The 20,833-nt window shown below is 37.4% G+C and overlaps 4 protein-coding genes across 4 annotated transcripts; 2 read left to right on the plus strand and 2 right to left on the minus strand.

Annotated features, from left to right (window-relative positions):
- On the plus strand, positions 1-946 carry GCK72_022906 (uncharacterized protein; the record flags this gene model as incomplete). The annotated part of the gene is made up of 2 exons (XM_003102885.2): positions 1-92; positions 268-946. 2 exons carry the CDS (start codon positions 1-3, stop codon positions 944-946), a joined length of 771 nt encoding a protein of 256 aa, XP_003102933.2.
- Positions 947-2,091: 1,145 nt separating this feature from the next.
- GCK72_022907 (uncharacterized protein) lies at positions 2,092-4,368 on the plus strand (the record flags this gene model as incomplete). Its single annotated transcript, XM_053735124.1, has 8 exons — positions 2,092-2,190; positions 2,245-2,466; positions 2,515-2,677; positions 3,187-3,308; positions 3,356-3,535; positions 3,619-3,996; positions 4,044-4,195; positions 4,323-4,368. The coding sequence occupies 8 exons, from the start codon at positions 2,092-2,094 to the stop codon at positions 4,366-4,368; spliced, it is 1,362 nt and encodes a 453-aa protein (XP_053578690.1).
- A 1,662-nt stretch (positions 4,369-6,030) lies between these two features.
- Positions 6,031-7,106, minus strand: GCK72_022908 (uncharacterized protein; the record flags this gene model as incomplete). The annotated part of the gene is made up of 3 exons (XM_003102942.2): positions 6,031-6,211; positions 6,261-6,995; positions 7,042-7,106. 3 exons carry the CDS (start codon positions 7,104-7,106, stop codon positions 6,031-6,033), a joined length of 981 nt encoding a protein of 326 aa, XP_003102990.2.
- Positions 7,107-11,514: 4,408 nt separating this feature from the next.
- On the minus strand, positions 11,515-12,937 carry GCK72_022909 (uncharacterized protein; the record flags this gene model as incomplete). Its single annotated transcript, XM_003102902.2, has 4 exons — positions 11,515-11,754; positions 11,807-12,161; positions 12,230-12,557; positions 12,607-12,937. 4 exons carry the CDS (start codon positions 12,935-12,937, stop codon positions 11,515-11,517), a joined length of 1,254 nt encoding a protein of 417 aa, XP_003102950.2.
- Positions 12,938-20,833: the final 7,896 nt, after the last annotated feature.

Here is a 20,833-nt window from a genome sequence, read left to right on the forward strand (position 1 = left end):
ATGGAGCCTGTCAATCTCAACACATTCGTGTTTTCAAAACCCACTGGTAACCGCGATATGACTACAGAGGAATGGCGGAATAAAACGGAAATGTAAGTTTTTACCAGTTTTTTGAAACGTATGAAACCTTTACCAAAGGATTTCATTAAATATATCAAATTCATGTAGCTTACGCAGTATTTTTTTATTCTCAGCGCACGTTTTTTCAAATATAAATGTAAAATTATTCTCAATATTTCACCGTTTTCTAATTTTTTTCCTTATTAGGTATCAAATCAATCAGTGCAACTACACGTCTCTAGGACTTCAACAATCATTCGAAATATTGGATATCAATGCTGAAAACACACCAACGGAGGATTCCGAAATTGTAAAAGTGAAAAAGGAAAACCAAATATTGAGACGAGAAAATGAAATGCTCCGTCTCTCGGAGAGCAATTTAAAACGGGAAATTTTGGAGATTCGAAAATCAATTGCACACACTACCCAGCAATTGGATTTTGAGAGACAAATGTCACAATCAGAATTGAAGGCTCAAGAATCTCGAATGAGGTTAGAAATGCAGAGACTACAAAATGACTGGTTGTCATTTCAAAAGCAACTCGAATCAAAATATACTCTACTAGCATTGTCTTGTCAGAAGCTTGAGCTCGAGAACAGAAATCTGAAGGTTCAGCACGAATTGAAACTTCAAGAGGCAATAACTCACATTGAGCAACTGGATCAAGTGATTGAGAAGAAAAACCGTGAGATTGATGAGATGACTGCGTACATCACGGAGCAAGAACAAGCAGCGTACAGATTCCGTGGAAAGCGAGCAACGAGAAAACTGTTCAATGAGCGAGATGATGCTCTGCTATTTGGCGACAAAAATAAGGTGGAAGAAACATGTGAAAAGATCAAAGCATTGGATGAGTTAATAAAAAGTGGGCATGAAGTCGATTAATTTTAAGTTGTTTAACATTTTTTCTTACCTGCTGCATTTCTTCATTTTGAAATTTTTGTTACAATAGATTTTGATTTGTGATTTTTGACATCTTTTCATTTAAATAAATATATCACCGTGAGCAGAGCACATTAAAAAATTATGGAGAAAACAAAAACTTCCTGAAATAACATCAAACCAAATTCAGGGCGACACCAGTCAGTTAAAAAACCATTCTACTTTTGTGAATAGTGTGACTCTGATAATCGTGTATCAGTTACGATTCTGATTAAATAAGCTTTTCTGGTCGAGGTCAAGCAATTTTTTGAAAAATGTTTTTTCGTTTTTATCACTGACACGGGAAATGTATTTTGAATCTTCGGGGCCATAATTATGACAATTTCCCAAAAACTTTATAAATATGGCGAGGAACACCTCCAATTCAAACGAGTAAATCTTTCCGAGTGAGAAGCGTTGCGTGCGCGTTGCCGCTCCTTTCCAGTGATAAGGCGCGAAGCTCTTTTTTTCGTTCGAAATAATATTATAGAATTGAAAAAAACCTATTTTCAAATAAAAAATAGAGCTTTATCATCGCGCCCAGTCGCGGCTCTTGTATCAACGGAACGCTTTTTCGCTAGATACCTCGCCATCACACAATAATCTTGAAACTACATAAAGCAATTTCTCACAATTTGTGTTTATTTGTGTTTTTTATCATAACTCTGCTGCCATCTGTAATCTTTTTTCTAAATTTTTACAATCATCAAAAAATCCAGAATGTCAACCAAATTACTTATTTACGTCCAAGAAGATTGTCCTTGTTTGAGGAGTCAGGGGGTCGACGACGAGTATTATGCGATGGTGTGCAAGTGCGCCCCCGCGAACTGTTGACTCAATAAACCCCCCTCCGACCTCTTCCCCCGACCTGTTGGTCCAATAATACGCGTATTTTGGTGTTTTTTGTCCTTTTTTAAAATAATTTTTGTTAGTCTCTACTGAATTTTCAATGTTTTTGCAATCTGAGGTACACATTTATTTATTTTTCAACCTTGTTTATCGATTGGCCTTGTCAGTGTGTTCTGAGTAATTGTTTTGGAAGAACCGTTCGTTTGTCCTCTTTGTTTAAAGTTTTTTTCCGATATCGTAACTGAGATTTTTAGGCGACAATGAATTCTAAAACCAAGAGACACGACCTCACTGTTTGGAATATGGTTCAGGTTCCAGTTATGGGCATTAGAAAAGATCCAAAGGCTCCTCAGTCGTTGGTAAGATTTGTTTTGTTGACTGACAAATCTTTACCGAATCCTCTCAAATTTCAGACGCATTGGGTCGCGTCGTACCCGCGCACTATGTTATTCCCAAGTACGTACGCGCTGCCAAATTATCTTCACAAACACTACAAAATTCATCACTATTTGCTTGACGATGATGACATGTTGGCTATTAAACATATCACTGCTGATACACCAGGTTTCAAATGGACAAAGGAATCAGTGACTGGCTTCGCTTCTCTCGAAAATTTTATGAGACTTGTTTTGACGGTAAGAGCTCTTCATAATACCAGAATAAAAAACCAATGAACATTATAGATCCCAGGAAATTATCAACAGAAGAAACTGTATATGCGAATGATTCCAGCACTTGCAATGGGAGAAACCAGAAATCGAGTCGCTCGTGTGTTTGCCGATGAGGTCGCCTTGATGATACCGTTGTTGAAAGAGCAGCAAGGAGAGCCTTTGGAAGATCCGAAAGGTTTGTCCATAGGTAGAAGCAAAATGCTCAACGGGATATAAATTCTATAAAAACCCGGTTTCTTTTTCACCGGTGAAAATCGTTTCTTCCCCGGTGAAATTCTACCCGTTTTTCCAAACAAAAATCGGATTGAAACCGAACAAAATTTAGTAAAAATCTATTTTCTTTAAGAAACCGGTTAAAAAAGGATTATTATTTAATTTGTTCGGCTTTTACCGATTTTGAATGGTTTTTTCTAAAAGTTCAAACTCTACGGCGGTTTGTCACGTTTTTATAACTACACACAGGGGTTATAACTGGCCCGCTAGAAACCAAACGAAATCGAAGAAAATCGATTAAAGTCGATTATTCACAGGAGGAAAACCGATTTTTTTTCTGAAAACCATCGAATATTTTCACCGATTTTTATCGGTTGTAAAGTATCGGTGGAGTACCCTGGATAGAAGTGCAATTAACATCAACCCCCATTCAGTCAACATTTGTCCTTTTTCCTAATTTCAAAATTTCAGGTGAGCAGGAAAAGTTATTCAAGATGCTGAATCATCTTGAGAAAGCATACCGCAGTACCATTACACTCGAAAGATTGCACGAATTGCTTTGTGAATACGACATCGACAAATCATTACTTACGGTATGATTTAATTTCATTAATATAAATCATTGATAGAAAATTTACAGCTTGTCGACGATCCAGTGCATATCATTGGATGCAAATCTTTTGCCCAAACTGGCGTTCATTTCAAGATTCTCAACACTGTTGGAACCAAAATGATTAGTAGAGAACAGGCCGTTCTATACATGTATGAGACGCTGATTTGTGGTGTGAACTGGACTGGTATTGACAAAGAAAAGAAACGAGTAATTTTGGAAACAATTTTTGGATGTTCAGTGTCCGAAGAGGTTTGCTGTCAGAATTGTATCTTCAAACCATTGTTTTTTAGAACTGTTATATCTTGTACATTCCATTACTAAGAGTCATTCTGGATCTGAAAAAGAAAAATCCTGAAATTTATAACACTGGAGACCAATGGATGGATTTTCTCTATTTGAATAAGTGTCCAAATGATTTTGTTAGCCCAGACGACTTTAAAGAAATAACTGATGACTTTGATATCGATTACTTCGATAATCCATTTATCAGAGAAAACTTGTTGCCTGTTTGGCTTGTACGAGCTATGTTGGTTCTTGGATGGATGAATGGCATCGTTCGAGATGAATCAGATCTTCTCAAATTTGTTTCCAACATCATATTTGTTCTCGTCGATGCTCTTATGCCGTCAGTTCCGCCGCAAGATCGTCAGCGCATCATTGATACTGGCGTACGTAGAAATTTGTTTCAAACTAATCGTGATTTTTTTTCTTTCAGAACGCGGCTCTGGAGTTATGGTTAGCATCAACCGATTCGAGTGAGAGTGAAAACGAGGAGAGAGCAAAAGAAGTTCTAGACGCTAATCAGCCGTCGACTTCGCAGCCACAAGAACATTCAAGCCAAGGAAAGGAAATTCCTGCTAACATTAAGTAAGTAAAACATGTTGCAAAGAAAACTCAGACCAAAGACAACCTCTTTCTGAGATTTTGATTACTTGTCTGGAATAATACATACAAACTGGAAATAACCATTTTCAATCAAAATTCCGTATTTTAGACACGACGAAGACAAGAAGAACCCAGTTTCCAAAGATTCCAGATGAGTCAAGAAGGTCTACATTACTGATAACTATTCCGTCTAAACTCATCAGTTAAATTTTGCAGATGTTTTTTTTTCTCTCCTTACTTGCATTATTTACCTCCACTTCAAAATGTTCTTTCACTTTTCTTTTTTCTTTCCTTAACTGCATCACATTTTAAAGCAATTTGTCAGATCTATTTTGTACCAATCACTGAATTAGCATTCCTTTGCTGAAGGTTGCTTTCATATTACTGCCTCCATCATTCCAACGTTTTTCTGTTCATTTTTAGCACACTTGTTTGGTTTTCTAGTGTAATGAAAAAAGTCTTGTCTCACTGGCATTTTTGGTATCAGGAAATTGTTGTATAAAGTAAATTTTGAAACAAGAAAACAAAAAAGAGAGCTGCTCAAACTCAAAATGTTTGAAAAAATACGAGAAAAATGGATCTCACCATTGAGTATGCAACCCACGCAATTTTGCCACTATTGGAACACAACTTCGCCGCTTTGAAGATATAGGGGCCTAACTTTTGAAAGGTAGAACAACCATAATCATTTTTGCCTTAGTTAAGCTTCAGTACTTTTACGATTAGCATTTTGAATAAATCACCCACGTCTTTCTTTAAAGATTGATTGAAAATTGATTCAGTGACTACAAGCTTTGTTGAATGTTAATATCTCGAATCTCTGGGGTGTACTTCATTTCTGGAACGTCGGCCATCTTTTAAGCGGTTCAGTTTCTAAAATTGAAATTAGTAGAAAAAATAATGAATTTGAATCTGAATAGCAGCAACTGTGGAAGCAAAAATTATCGAATATGCACAGCGCGAGGTGAATATTATTTGCAGGTCAGCGGTTAACGTAAATGGTTCCTCTCCGACAGTAGTTGTTTATTTTCGCAAAGGGAGAAATACGCTACTAAAAGAGAATATGATGGGTGCAAATTCACCAGTATGCTGCAATTGTTTTTGTTCAAAAGCAGTACTGGTAACATTAACCTCATCATTTGCAATAACTTATGATAATTTACTACTCTATATATTTGAGGGAAGCAAATCTCAATAGGGTAGAAACGGTAGTAAACAGATTGAACATTTGGAACGGTAAAATAAAAAAAACGTGGAAAATTACTATTCTGTTTATGATAAGCAACAGGACTAGCCGAGTAGGTGGGCCAGAAATTGACAAATGGACACTTCAGAAATGAATGGGTAAAAACGTTAAGAAACTATTAAGAAAAACTAGCAGTCAGATGATAAATTATTAAAATTGGGAAAAAAATCTAAATTTTAAGATTTTTAAAACTAGAAAACATTTTAAAACTAAAAACAACTCAAGTTGGATACAATAAAACTTGTAGTATGTCAGTTCAAAGAGGTACCACTAGTTTCACAAAATAGATAGCGATCAGTTACCAACTGATAAAATACAATTTACGTTTCATAAAACATTTGATCACCTGGATTTATTTTTAATTTAAAAATAATTAAAAGTGACAAAACCAGAGAAAAGTAAATTGAATAAAAGAGAGGAAATTTGATATAATATGTAGTATCATGGACAGAAAATGTTTCAGAAAAATTTTGAAGCAATAATAAAATTTTAAAACAAATAGACATGAACATTTCGTCATTATTACTGTTGTTTTTGCCCAGTGATTGAGGTCCTTCTCAGATTTATCAGATCACGCTGCAGCTAATCGAGGCTTCTTTATTGCAGGAGACTGCATGTCAGTGTCGATTGACGTTATTTTGACGGTCAACTCATAGTGGTCCAATCCACGTTCAGTTGCCACATTTCCATACATCATAATCTCTGCCGTGGAATTCATTGGGATTAAGAAACGAGGTGAATCAATGATGAATCTGTAAAAGAACAAACTATCATAACGCCTTTTAATACTTTATAACTCACCTTTCATCAACTCCTTCTAACTTGTTATTAAATTCAGAGAATATATCATTCAATTTTGTCAGAGCATCTGTTATGTTTCCCTTGTTATCTTTAAAGAACACATAATTTGTTCCTATTTCTTTCCCAACTTCTCTCCAGTGTTTAATCAATTCCACAACTTTTTCATGCCAGAAAAAAGTATAATCAATTCTGACATTCTTACTTAGAACCTTGTCAAATTTGGTCAGTGGTATAAATTGAGTACGAGGAGAAAATGTGCATGTGAGTGTCTCCGCAGAGTTGAACACTGGATTGTCAAAAGTACTTTCCCCATCAATCAGGGTACAAAGTCTTTTTAAAGGGAAACTGGATGGGTCGACGATGGATAAATAGTTTTTAAAACTAAAACAACCATCCACTCTCATCTCATTGACTCTCAAAGACACATCTGATGGTAAAACAATACGAGACTCGGTAGAAAAAATATGAAGTCGATTCACATGAAATTTTTGTCTCTCAGACAAATAAAACTTGGTAATCTCCGTCCACATTTCATCTTTTTCTACTCCCTCTGGAAAACGTTGCTCCCACGCGAGTCTTGCGTTGTTTTTCTTCCATGTCAGTTTTGTATCAGAAACTGTGATATACAAACTGTCTAGAGCCAGACGATATGGTGTGAATTCAAGATTGGACAAATTGATTGGTAATAAATTATTGATTTGCTGGATGGTAGGAGTACGAGCGACTATATATTGTCTGTAAATAGAGAAATTGAGTGAATCGCATTAAAAAAATACTATACCGTTTATTAGCATCCAAAAATTCGAGAACGCATTGGAGAGAGGGATACGAGAGAGCAGTTGGCATTGAGACGAATTGAGCAGAAAGAAGGCGAGAATAAGAATTGAGGTGGTTGTGGGAGAAGAAGAGATTTGAATGGATAGAAGGTGTACAGTGTGTAGAAAGAGAGGTCTGACACGTCAGAGTGGCAGCAGATGTTTCTAAAGACATAGATCGATGATGAGATTAGAAAATGAAGTAATAATGACAAGATTGGTGTTGGACAGATGGTCATTTATCGTTGCAATATCTTTTCCACTTACGGCAAAACTACGTAATACTCATGTTCTTTGCGAAAATTATTCTTAAATACAAAAGACAAGTGATGTTTGTCTGAGGCGCTGTCCACAACAATTCTGGAAAAAGAAGAATAACTAAGTCAGCAGGCAAAACCGAACAGGCGTGCTAAATATGCTAACCGTACTAGCCAAGGTAGATAGGCTGGTTAAGCAATAAGATTATTTCAATAATATCCAGGAAAATTTAGCTCACCTCAAACATTATCTGTATAATTTGAAACATAATTATCAAAATACACTGGCTTTGGACCAATAGCTTTATACTGACCCTCTCGTAGAAGCTTGGCTTACAGCTGGTAAGATGTGCTTAAGAGGCACTATCTGTAAAAGTGAGAATGTTTGTGTTGGGCCTTGGCACACTTGCAAAAAGTTATTTCAATCCGAACTCTTTTCACAGTATATGTACCCCTATGGTAGTGATTTACAAAAAATATGTCACCAGTCCCCCTAACATCATCCTAGGAAAATATGCCCGATAATTGACTTTTCACACAAAAATTCATAAAAATTTCAATTTTTCAAATAACTTTAGGAAATTTTCGCAACATGTTCGGTGTGTTTTTGACTACCCCTACACAAATTTCCAGCCTCCCAGACACCCCAGAAACCGTTCAATTAAATTCCATTTTCATGTTTTTTCAACACGTGCTGTGGTCAAAAATTGAGTCCTGTTTATATTGAAGTTACAGCACCAAAAACATCATTCATGACTAGTTGATGCAAAATTTTGTGCTATAACCTCTTTTTCATTACTTCGCCATTGCTCTTAGTATTTGATGAAAATTGAACGTATAGGTTACGTGGAAAAGTTGAAATTTTTCAAAAAAAAACTGAAACAACTCCCGTAACTCAAAGGCTCGACCTATATTTGAACACGTATACAGACATAACTCAGAGTAAGGAGTACGCAGGTGGTAGCCCCCAGTTCCCCGATTGTCGAAATTCGGCATTTATCGTTACATCACACTGACGACTTTTTCACACTTTCAACTGCAGCTCAACAGGTTATGTTTTTGGTAAGTGCTCAAAAAGGAGTTTTTAAAGTCGGGGTTATTACCTATCGAATGAGCTTAAAACCTTCACGGTAGCTCAAAAACTCGAAAAGTTACGAGTTCTCAAAGTGGAGACATCGAAATTTTTGAAAATTTTCAAAAAAGTTGTGTAACTCTACCAAACCTCCGAGAGCGCAGCTATAATTTTGGATTTTTCTTAGTAACGTCAGACACTATTTGTGTACAAAATATGGGAAGATTTCAGGGGGGACACCCCGGGTCATTCCCATGTCAGAAGGTTCCGCACCAAAAAAGTCGTCAACTACAAAAATCAAGATCTGTGACTTTCCAATACGAAAACTTAGTTTCAGGATCATGGAGCACAACAAACCACACATTCATTTTTTAAAAAATCTGATCCTGTCTTTAAAATCTCTATAAAGTTCAAAATTGTACATATCACAGAAACAAAAAATGATTGGACCCGGAAGGAATCGAACCAACGCCTCCAGCTAGGGAAATGACTTCCTAGCCCGACGTGCTACCATTACACCACGGACCCGCATTAAACGAACGGTGAGAAGACGTAGATGTAGCGCGAGGAGTTACTTGGAGGTAGAGAGGGGAAGGAGAAAAGAAAAGAAAAAACAGATGAGAATAATATGTATAACAATTTCTTTTCATTATAGTGAGTGTCATATGTATATTTTCATTTCAAAACATTACAGTGAGTGTCATAAGTATACAGCCCTTTGATTTTTCCGTTTCTAAACATCAGCAGTTAATATGAAAAATTGGTAAGTACTATTCGATCAGGCGTACTACTACACCTATATTAGCAGCAACACTTCAAAATTTCGAGAAAAAAGTTGGATTTTAAGTATTAATAGCAGTGACTCTTCTTATTCTACTGTTTCTTTCTAGAATTTGACTTCGTTTTTATCCTGCTGTAACTGCTCGACTTACGTATGATGAGTCACTGTATTTTGTCAAACAAAACATTGACGCTTCTCAAAATAAAAACAAAAATGAATTTGAATTCATTCAAAAGAACAAAAATGAAAACACTCAAATCTGTCAGAATTTCGAAACTCCTCTTTAGCTCCGTTGACTTTAGTTTAATCCTACACAACTGTCTTTAATAATATGGTTAATTTGAGTAGTTTCAGCAGGATACAAATGAAATCAACAGAAAACAATAAAAGGAAGAAGCAGAAGCAATGAAGGGAATGTTTGTATTCGAGAAAAGCCGTCCGTATCTAAAACCTCTTGAAACAGGATTAACTAAATTTTATTTTCAATAGTTATACATTTTTTTCGTCTAGAAAGCTTCTTCATCCGTCCAATCAATACTTCAAATTTTGTTTCTGAACAAATAAAGTTTCATGGTATTTCTTGATAATGAAAACAACTCACTAGACTCATTTATCCAAACTTTTTATTGGAGTCAATTAAAAAAAAACAAATAACAAACATTAGTTTTCTGAATAATTTCTTACCCAATGTCTCTTTTTTATCGCTTGAGTCTCCTTGGCTTATTTGCAGTGTGTGCTGTATAGAGGCTTCTTAACTTCTCCAAGCAGTCAGTCGCAATTAAAATAAATGCACTTCGTCCTCCATACAAGCACAAAAAAAATTCGATCCGTTCTTCGTAAGCAGCTTCAACATCTTTCTCATTTGCTTTAATTACAGTTGACTTTCAGAAATGTTTGATAAAACTAATTTTGAACTGCTATATAGATTTTGATTGACAGATACAAAAAATTATTTTACGAAACTTTAATAATTATATGAAAGAAACTATTAAAAACTCACATATTCATTACAGAATCTTCGACCAATGCCGACGTGCCTTCAATGAGTACTTTTCTTTTCTGTCAGTCACGTAGAAGCTCCACCTCAAATATTTGTTATTGTAAATGAAATATAATTTTGAACTTTTTTTTATTGGTTTTTTGATTATATGCAGAACTGGCTATAAAAATGCGACACTTGTAGCTTTTAGTTTAGAATAATAAACTTGGTCAGTGTCAGGCGGCCTACCTGATGATATGTATCACAATACCGATTGTTCATGGAGTGTATTGTTTACAAGTAGAGCTTTATTTTTGTAGTTGCCGACTTTTTTGCACGTTAACATCCTAAGAAGTTATCAATCGTCAGAGTAATTTCTCGCAATTTTTCTCCTTTTACAGTGCTAAAGGGAGAGATTGTCGGGTTGTTTGCATTGAGTCCCTGTAACTTTTTTGGTTGGGCCTTCACAAAAAGTTGTCAACTACAAAAATGGAGCTCTACTTGTAATTTATATCCTTCATAAACAATCGATACTTTGAGATTATTAGGAAGGCCGTCTTACACTCATACAATTTACCATTTTCAACCAAAAACTACAAGTGTCGCATTCTTTATTGCCCGTACGTTACCTTTTGATAACGATCACTAATTAAAAACAAGTATGTGTTCAAAAATTGATGATACTAACCTCAGCCCATTCAAAGACACAAGAACTCAAGAATAAAAATAAGGTTTTCAGAATTTTATAAAAATAAGGAGACGAGGAGCCCAAGTAGCGCTCAAAATAAATACATTTCTCTTCCGATACCTGCTTTTATACCAACTTCCGTGCCTCCGCCCTCAGCCTTATCGCTTTTTGACCTTCTGTGCCAGACTTACGAACAGGCACACGGCGCCAGCAATTGACAGATGTGCACTAAACGACCTCAATAAAACTGACACTCTTTCGAAAAAAACGACTTTTGCACATCCTTCTTGCTTTGTGAAAAAGGCACATATTTTTCTGTTATTGACAACTATAGAACATCATGTAGCCATAAAATTCTTTAATTCGCGTTTTCTAAAAAAAAACTTCATATTTGTATTAATTCATTCAATAATTATTTTTAGGACACAAAAATGATAGGAACGTTTTTACAGAAAAAAAAAATGACACGTTCGTTATGAACAAAGATCGAAGACAACAAAAAAGAGATTCGTGAATGAAATCTGTATAAAATTAGAAACGTGGGGAATATATAGAAATTTAGGTGAACTGAAATAATGGTTAAAATGTGGAGAATCAAAGTGAAAGCGACACAATAAAAAAATTGATAGCAGGCTGAAAACACAGAAGAAAATTAGAAGAAATTAGTAATGGTCGTTGCGGTTGCCGTTGAGTGTTCTCCCCAATTGCTCAAAGAAATCGCCCAAGTTTTCGGTCTGCTTCCATTCGAATGAGAGCATCGTCGCAGACAGAACCTCGCGCATCTTCTCAATCCGTGCTGGATCCTTCTTAGCAACTCGGTTCGCAATGCTATGGAAAAATTTGAGATCGTCTTGCAGGTTATTGTAGGCGACATCCTGAGAAGCCTGAGAAGTCTGAGAACTCTGAAAATTTTCAACAGTTTTAAGAAACTATTTTTGCATTTTGAGTGCTTACCGATGATAACCTGGAATCGCGTCGATAAACATCTGGACTCGGATATAACTGATCACGGTCTCCGTAGCCCATTGTTGGAATTTGAGGTGGTGACATCATAGGCTGCATTTGCTGCGTAGCCTGCATAGGCATTGGCTCCATAGACTGCATAACTTGTGAAACCTGCGTTTGTTGCATCCGTTGAATGGGAAGCATTGGTTGCATAGGTGGGCTCCGTGTTTGTTGCGAATATTGCGTTCCTTGGTATTGATATGGGACGTCATCCATCAATGGCTCTTGGATCGGCTCGAAAGAGTACCGAGAAGGTCGGTGTCGAGACACTAGTTCCTGCTTGACTCGTTTCAGATTTACAGCACTGTAAAAATTAAAACTAATGACGTCTTCAACTTTTGAAAATACGTCTTCGAGGGATTAAAAACTTACGTAGATGCAGTGTCCACAATGACGTCGTTATTGGCATTATTATTTGCTTGTGGAGCGACATCTGCTGGTGGGTTGACACTATCGCCTTCATCGTCACTTACATCGAAGACAATGTGTGCTCCATCTCGTGTCATTGTCGCTATTCGTCTCAGTCTCATTTCCAAGTCCTGTGTGTATGGACGATAGAATCGAATGATCCCATAGAATGGCCAGTTCAATAGTTCGTCCTCCACTTTTGCTGGTGGCAGCTTTTTCTTTTGAATCAGTGATTTGAGACGTGAGCGGAGTTGCTCTTTTGCATTTCTGAAGCAGCTCGTAACCGCGGGGACTGAAAAACAAATATAAAAAATATAAATTTTGAGATGTAGGTAGCTTACCGCTCAATAATCGTCCAGTTCTGTGGTACACTTTCACAGCCACTTCGGAATAACATTTTTTCATGGCATGCCCGTTTTTGTTGTCCAAATTAATGGGAAAATTTGAAATTTCGTTCAAAATAACAAAAGCAAGTTGCTGCTTCTCATTATCCGGTATATTTGCCCACGATTGTTCCACCTTCTCGGGGTTTTTCGCAATTTTGGCGTATTGCGACGTTGTCATCATACGGGTTGGGTCTTCCGGTGGCAAATCAGGGAGTGGAACACGAAGTGGTTGTTCCCACCACGGCATGGCTTCTTGTTTGATTGATCGGTGGCTCTGGCGTGGCATTCTGAAAACTGCAATGTGAATTTTGAAGAATTGAACTAAACTCGAACTAGTGCGTCGAAAAATTCAAAAAATAAAACAATCTCAACACTCAATTAACTGATTACTGGTCTAGGGAGGGTGGAAAATCACTTGATAGCGTAAAAACTGAAATAGAGGCCTCTATTACAGGGGCGCCTCTAATAGAGGGTGCGCTTCTATTTTTCAACATGTTTTTGGCTATTTTTAAAACTTTTAAGTTATCAGTTTTCAACCAAATAAATATTTTCTCTGACAAAATTACACGAGAAAATTTGCAGTACTTTGAACGAGAAAATAGGTTATATTTTGTTTTTTTCACGAACTTTGAAAAAAGAGTGATTGAAAACCAGAAAAAATATTTCAAACATATTAAGGGGCGCCTCTAATAAAGAAGCGCTTCGATTACAGTTTTTACGGTCTTCTGTTCTCGAATCAAATAGAAGAATAATCTGATAAAGTTTTTTTTCTATTCGAAAGCCAGAAATCAAAAAAAAAGAACCTAGGAAGCGATGTTCTACTCAAGGAAAAAAACTAATAGCAAAGGTGGAGGGACGCAGAATGGTCGAGGACAAAAAACCCTTTCCTTCTTTCTTTCCCCATGCTGGTCGACAATGAGCGGAGCAAAAAATATAGGGGTCTTGAGAGAAACAGAGAAACGAAACAGTATTTGCTAAGGCAGACTGTAGAATAATCCGATAGGATCAACGCAGCAGAAAAAGGGAGATGTTGAGGAAAGAGGTTGCATGCAGTAGGCAGTAGGCAGTTAGTACCTGTCCTAGACACCTCAAATATGTCATGCGCATATGAATAATTGGTGGATGGAGAACGTTGGTTGACAGTGTTCATGAGAAGGAAACATCGTATTAGACAATCTAGACAAAACTCTCCAGGGTGGAGCTACAAGTGAATTTTCAAAATTTTTGTTTACAAAAAAATGCAAATTTTTAAAAAGCTTTTTTCACATGCGTGAGATGAATAATACGTCGTTTTAAAATGTAAATGCAAGAAAACTGAAAATCAAATTCCTGTTAGATGTTTTCTTACTACAAAGGTTTGAAATGAGTTAACACCATACTGATGAAAAAAACGGACCCTAGTGGCAGATAGAACAAATTTCTATATACATGGAAAAGATGGAAACGAATGATACGACATGGGCAGAAATATGGAAAGCATCATATTCCATGAAAAATGAAATAATTGCCGGTACTTTATGGTTTAACGGGTGTTTATTTAATTAACGGGTGTTTATATAATAGACGGGTGTTTTGAGAATTAACGGGTGCAATACCAGAATCTGAGAATTAACGGGTGTTTATAAATCATTTTTTCAGAGGTTTTCATTTTTTCTATTCTTTTACTGATTTATCATTTTCTATTATATTTATCGTTTTACATCAATACTTTTAATTATTTCGTCCGCAACCACTGAGAAAACTCTCCTGGCATCGCCGTGTAGAACTGAAAAAGGGTTGTCAGTGATATTCTCTATGAAATTTCATATATGTTTATTCATAGATAAAAGTGAAGAACTTTAGAGAACACAACCCATTTTCTGTAAGACTCGAGCATGATCGCAGTAGGTAGGAACGTACGGTCTGTATTGATGTTACAGTTCAGAAATTTTTATGTGCGTATATTAGGTCATCAGCAACCAATACTATAGTTTTGCGGTCTCAACCCCCGCTTACGGTAGTACGGTAACATGGAACTACTTACTACTTTTACTGCCTTCCAAAGTATCGATATAGGATAAGTATTCACAGTTTAACTTTTGAGATCATCGATATATAAAAGACTTTAGAACAGATTCCCCCATCCTAATGAGACACTTTAGCGTTGGCGAGTATAAGGTCGATTCATATTTGATTATGAGGCGGTAAAAGATTTTGTAACATTTGAGAATAACATCTCATACTGAATTTTTGAGAATAATATATAATTTGTCGATTCTATTAGGTTGAGCCAGAAGTTTCTTTCTTTTTTAGATGGCGCTACTACTACCTATATGTGTCTTGCAGCGGCAGGAGTCTACCTCGCGGTAGTTCAGCTAGCTGCGATAAGAGAGATGTGATAACTCTCTCACCTGTCTTCTGTTTTTAGTGGGTCTGTGCAGAGGGTCGCTTTACGGGAACATCATCGCCCAAGTTGATATAACCGGCATCACTACTATGATTGAGGTAGATGCACGCAGTGAACTCAGGCTCCGACTTAACCTTAAACCTTAACTATATCATAGCCGTCGGGTGTTGACTATGACGGAGTTCCCCGCCAGGAACCTTACGGCCTTCAACTTTCACTTTTGGGTTGCAGTCCTCCAGATCAAGTTCGCGTTTAACGAGATCAGAAACTTGGAGCAAAATAAACCTGTCACTGCAATGAATTATGATTTTCGTAAGGCATTCAACACCATATCCATTTCAAAATTAGTTATTAAACTTCAAGCATATGGTATCCAACGCGGCAACTATTCAGAAGGATTTAATAAAGTTATCGGTGGTTCCAAACGTGGCAGATGAAAGTAGCACTTACGAAATGCGAATATGTTACCTTTGTCAAATCCAAACGTACAAACTTGAAGGTGGACCCTATGGTTAATATTTCACTCGATGTTCTTTGCCTATCTCAATGTGACCATATTCGAGATTTAGGAATCTTTTCTCACGGGATCTATTGTTAGACTCCCATATCAACTCTGTCTCACACCGAGCTCAGAGTAGAATCGACAGACCATTTATAATTCTAACAAATTCTGTATTAAATGCTATGCTCAAATGTTACAAGGTATTTATACGACCCATAATCAAATATGAATCGACCTTATACTCGCCAACGCTAATGTGTCTTATTAGGATGGTGGAATATGTGTGTATATGAGATTTCATAGAGAATATCACTCGATCATCTGTGTTAAAATTGTTTCCACACTTACAGTACAACGTATTGAGTGACAACCCTTTTTCAGTTCTACACGGCGATGCCAGGAGACTTTTCTCAGTGGTTGCGGACGAAATAATTAAAAGTATTGATGTAAAACGATAAATATAATAGAAAATGATAAATCAGTAAAAGAATAGAAAAAATGAAAACCTCTGAAAAAATGATTTATAAACACCCGTTAATTCTCAGATTCTGGTATTGCACCCGTTAATTCTCAAAACACCCGTCTATTATATAAACACCCGTTAATTAAATAAACACCCGTTAAACCATAAAGTACCTAATTGCCTACGTCGTCCGCTGAGAGATGAAAGAAGAGATATTTAGAGCCCACACCACCTAGCAGACGGCGATTATATTGTGTACCTATCCAAGAAGTCTGACCATTGCCCACCAACCTAGAGAGACATGAGAGAGAGGCTCAAAGAACGGATATCTAGTATCTAATCTACTAATGACCGCGCGACAGTGGTCTCACAGGGTCTCACAGGGACAGCGCAGAGTCTTTTATCGACAATAAAATATTAAGAGCACATCAGCCGGTCGTTTTAATAACAAGTTGAACTTCATCGTCAGAAAATTGAAAAATACACTTTAATTGCATATTCGATTGTTTCTCCATCATTATCGGTCCAGTAGCAATCTATCTAAATCGTATTCTTTTGTTCCTAGGATTTAGAATCTCAACAGTAGGATTATAGGGTAGAATGAGGGAAAGGAAGAAACAGTCTCGCTCTCGCCCCGTGTGGGCGTGGTCAGACAGTCTCTCTAGAGACTGAGGGAGAAAAGGAGTGGCAGACGGAGAGAGAGAGTATCAGCAAGGTGCTAAAACAGTTTTTTTTATTTTAGGATATGAGAAAAGGGGAAAGGAAATAGTGTAGACTCTCTTAGAGTCTTCGAGAAAGATAATACTGACAGTGAGAGGGTTCCTTTTTGGCCCATCTCTCTCTCTCTCTCTCTCTCTCTCTCTCTCATTCTCTTTCTCTCTCTCTTTCTCTCTCTCTTTCTCTCTCTCTTCGGTCAGCTGAGGTGGGTAGTAGAATAGGAAGGCACTGAATTCATAGGACTGAGTGAGTATATACGGTATGAGAGGTGCTATTTCCAGAAAAAAAACTACTGGGTTAAAATTATACAAAAAATAATTTCTTCTTTTTTTACTGTGAAGACAAGGTAGTGCGCTGGGGGTTTTGTTAGTTCGATGACTGTGCACACGACGGTTTAATGAGAAGGAGGAGAAGAGATAGTGTAGACTTCTAAGAGTTTTTGAGAAATGTCATGCTGAGCGATTGGAAGGACCTGGTGGCCCGTTTCTTTCCCGCAAGGTGACGTGGATAATAGAAGAAGAAGGTACTCAAATCAGAAATCTGAGTACACAGTGAACACTAAAACACCCAGGTTCGATTGAGGAGATTTTTTGCTAATTGAATGCTCTCTGGTTGACACCCTTTGAGTGACCATTTAAAATTCATAGGACTGAAATTCATTTTATGTGGCACTAAACGTCACGATCACACACATTCTGAGTTTGCTATTCTAACTGAATACCAGACTTGCAACGGGCCGGGCCAGGAAGTTCTGTCTTGAAAAGTTAAATTGTTTGAAACATTGTTCGATAATTTGGATTTTAAAAAACTTCTTAAGACTGAACTTTTGTAGGTTACCAAAGGTCTCTGAAGTATATACTTGAAAAAAATGGAAATATTCAGAATAAATGTTTGCAAAAATCGGAGTGGAAAAGGTTCGAAAATTCAAATCTGGACCGCAAATTTTTTGACCCAAAATTCATTGAATCTACTGAAAACGGTTGATGCCAATATTGTTGTCAACTATTTCCCCACAGACAAATTTGTCGACAACTAAAAGGCTGAATGATGAGCCCCACATGGTTTTCCCCGCAAAACTAGGCTCATCATCGCCTTACTAATCTCTTATTTCAATATTGTTCCAATCTGTTCACTAATTCACTTTATTTATCTTTTTTCAGTCGCCTGTTATCAGGAATATTCAAATAATTATAATTCAAATTACCGCCCTTAATTCAATTTTGTCAGCAAACACGCTCTGTCGTACAACGACTGAATCCCACTCTCCTCCGCATCAACACTATTTCGATACCGGCGGCCGCGACGCGTGTCCGCGTAGCGGTCGACCGCGCATCTTCATTCCAATCTCGTTCAACGAGTGAGACTCGTACTTCTACCCTTTGTAGAATGCGTGAGAGTGTGAGATTTCCGCGGCGAAATAGATCCTTATAATTTTCCAGGACTATTTCTAGCCGTTTAAGCGCGAACTGACGCTAGGAAATACCTAAAACTCCTCCTTTTTGGGCCTTTTTAGGACAATTCAAGCTATCCGCGGTTGTGACCGCTCTATTGTCTACTATCAGACCCGCGGCACATCCAGCAGGACGCTTTCCTAAATATTAAATTATCTCTCTTTAAATTATCTAAATCTTTCGTAAAATAAATGGGTCATTGTCTTAAAATTGTGTTCTGTTGTCGCATCGCTCATCCTCACACTTATAGCCGATTATTCTCACATTTTAACCAGTTAGGGAAGATTTTATCCGGAGCGGGTCTGTCTCCGACCGCATTTATGGCCCGCCTCCACAAATATTTTAAGGGCCGACACTGTAAGCCATCCGTCAATATCTTCCACCAATTGAAGGAAACCATGTCTGTTTTCCTTTCTTTTATTTAATGCAAGAGCCCAAACAAAAAAATTATCAACAAAAAACATAACGTTATACTTTTGATCCATAAGAAGTTTACTTGATGGTTACGTCTTTATTAGAACATAGAACAATCACATCTATAACGAAGCCTCAGTGGCTTTTATACATAGAAAAGGGGGGGGAGGAGTTTTAATATATGAAAACAATAAGTGATGTGGGGGAAGGAATGTCGTGGGATAAGAATGTGAGGATGAGGAAACAATATCAATCAGGAAGCAAAGGGGAAAGTGCAAAAGAGATCAAAAGATTATGATTCATCACATCATCAAAAAGGCACCCGGAATCGGGTTGACTCCCAGCTCGCAATTGACTTGGCCTAGGTTGATGGATTTCGGTCTGAGTTCGATCTGATTTGCCGTTGGCTTCCATCCCTGCTTTTCCCTCGGTTTCGCTCTTCTCAGTGACTCAGGTCTGCTCGTTGTCGGTCGTATCGGTCTGATAGCTCGTTTAGTCGATCGATCAAGTATCGGTTACCAGGTTTCGATTCCTGTTCTCTCGTTTGACGTTGGATGTTTAGACTCATAAGAGAGAGGCTCCCAGCAGCAAGATTTGGGAGTTACGTCTTCGATTGTTGATTTTTCGGTACATTCGTTGTGCCATGCATTATTTCTCAAGTTGACTGAAACTGGAGATGTCCATTTTCAGTCTCAATTAGTAGCACGTTTTAAATCTTTGTCTCGTGCTTCGGTAGGAAAAATTTCCCAAGTAATTCTCAGAGGAAGAATTCGATTTTCTTTGATTTGCTCTCAGCTCCTTTTTGATCTGCTGTAGAACACATCCTCGCATCGTGTGCCTGTCCGATATTTCCAATCCAAATATCGAACACCAGCTGGCTCCTTTAGCTTCATCGTCAGCCAGAATCGCTTTTCTGGCACTGTCACTCATGTGTCCAGTCCGCGGATTTCTCAATTTTATCGCAACGTTGACTTCTGCATTCTCTGTCCAGTTTCGCTACTTTTTCCTTTGGTTGTTGAGCAAATCGATCTTCGTTCCTCGATGGTGATGTCCATAAATTGAATCTCCCCAGTGCCTGGAGATTCTGGCTTGTAGTGGTGATGTCCATATGTCCAACTTCGTTAGTCGCTCGCCCTCCCGGATGGAGTGAGAAGTCTTCTCTTTGTCCGGGGCCACGCGGTGTTGATCAGAGTTCAAATCCTCGATGCACCATATTTTCGATGGTTACGTCTTTATTAGAACATAGAACAATCACATCTATAACGAAGCCTCAGTGGCTTTTATACATAGAAAAGGGGGGAGGAGTTTTAAAATATGAAAACAATAAGTGATGTGGGGGAAGGAATGTCGTGGGATAAGAATGTGAGGATGAGGAAACAATATCAATCAGGAAGCAAAGGGGAAAGTGCAAAAGAGATCAAAAGATTATGATTCATCACATCATCTAAAAGGCACCCGGAATCGGGCTGAATCAGTGATACCATGTCACCTTCTCAAAGTTGGATATTTTCACTTGAAAACAGGCAAAGTTTATAGAATTATGGCCATTACAGTATATGTTTCGCCTATCGATTATCTTATCTGATTTTGTGTCCGCAGCAGCACTAAATCTCACACCCAATTACATAGAACATTTTCAATAGTTTCTTTTGTTTTTCACGTTTTTATTCTTTTTTAGTTTTAGAATTTTTAGGTTTGGTAGCGATAACGCACCTTGCGTTTTTAAATTGGATAGCATAATATATTAATGCAGGGACTCTTGCTGCCACGTCATTATATTTGTCGTCAGATGTGATGTGCTGTGTGTGCGGTTACACTACATGCACATGATTTTTTTCTGTTCCCCCTCCTTTTCTTATACTACATCTCTTCGGTAATTATGCAATATATCTTTGCGGGCATCTTGCAAAAATTGCATGCCCTGGTTGCCAAGCGATCAAACGCTTTGTTTCGCCCATAGGCAGACCAATAATGATGATTCATCTTGAGTGTCTGTGTGTGTGTGCGTCTTCCTCTTCTTACATCGATCTATTTGCCAACTCATCTCTTCCTCAGTCTCCAGTTCGACTATGTTACATCTTTTTCCGTACTTTTCCTTTGTTAATTTGAAAACCTACAACTACCAAAGTCATACTTACAGATGTCGTCTTATAAGATGTATGACACGCGTCGAATGATGAACTACATAGGATTCAATCAAGATTTGAAGTGAGTTAAATATGGGAAACTACGATCAATTTCAGTCGAAA

The sequence above is a fragment of the Caenorhabditis remanei genome, chromosome X (genome assembly GCF_010183535.1).
Source record: "Caenorhabditis remanei strain PX506 chromosome X, whole genome shotgun sequence".
NCBI lineage: Eukaryota > Metazoa > Nematoda > Chromadorea > Rhabditida > Rhabditidae > Caenorhabditis > Caenorhabditis remanei.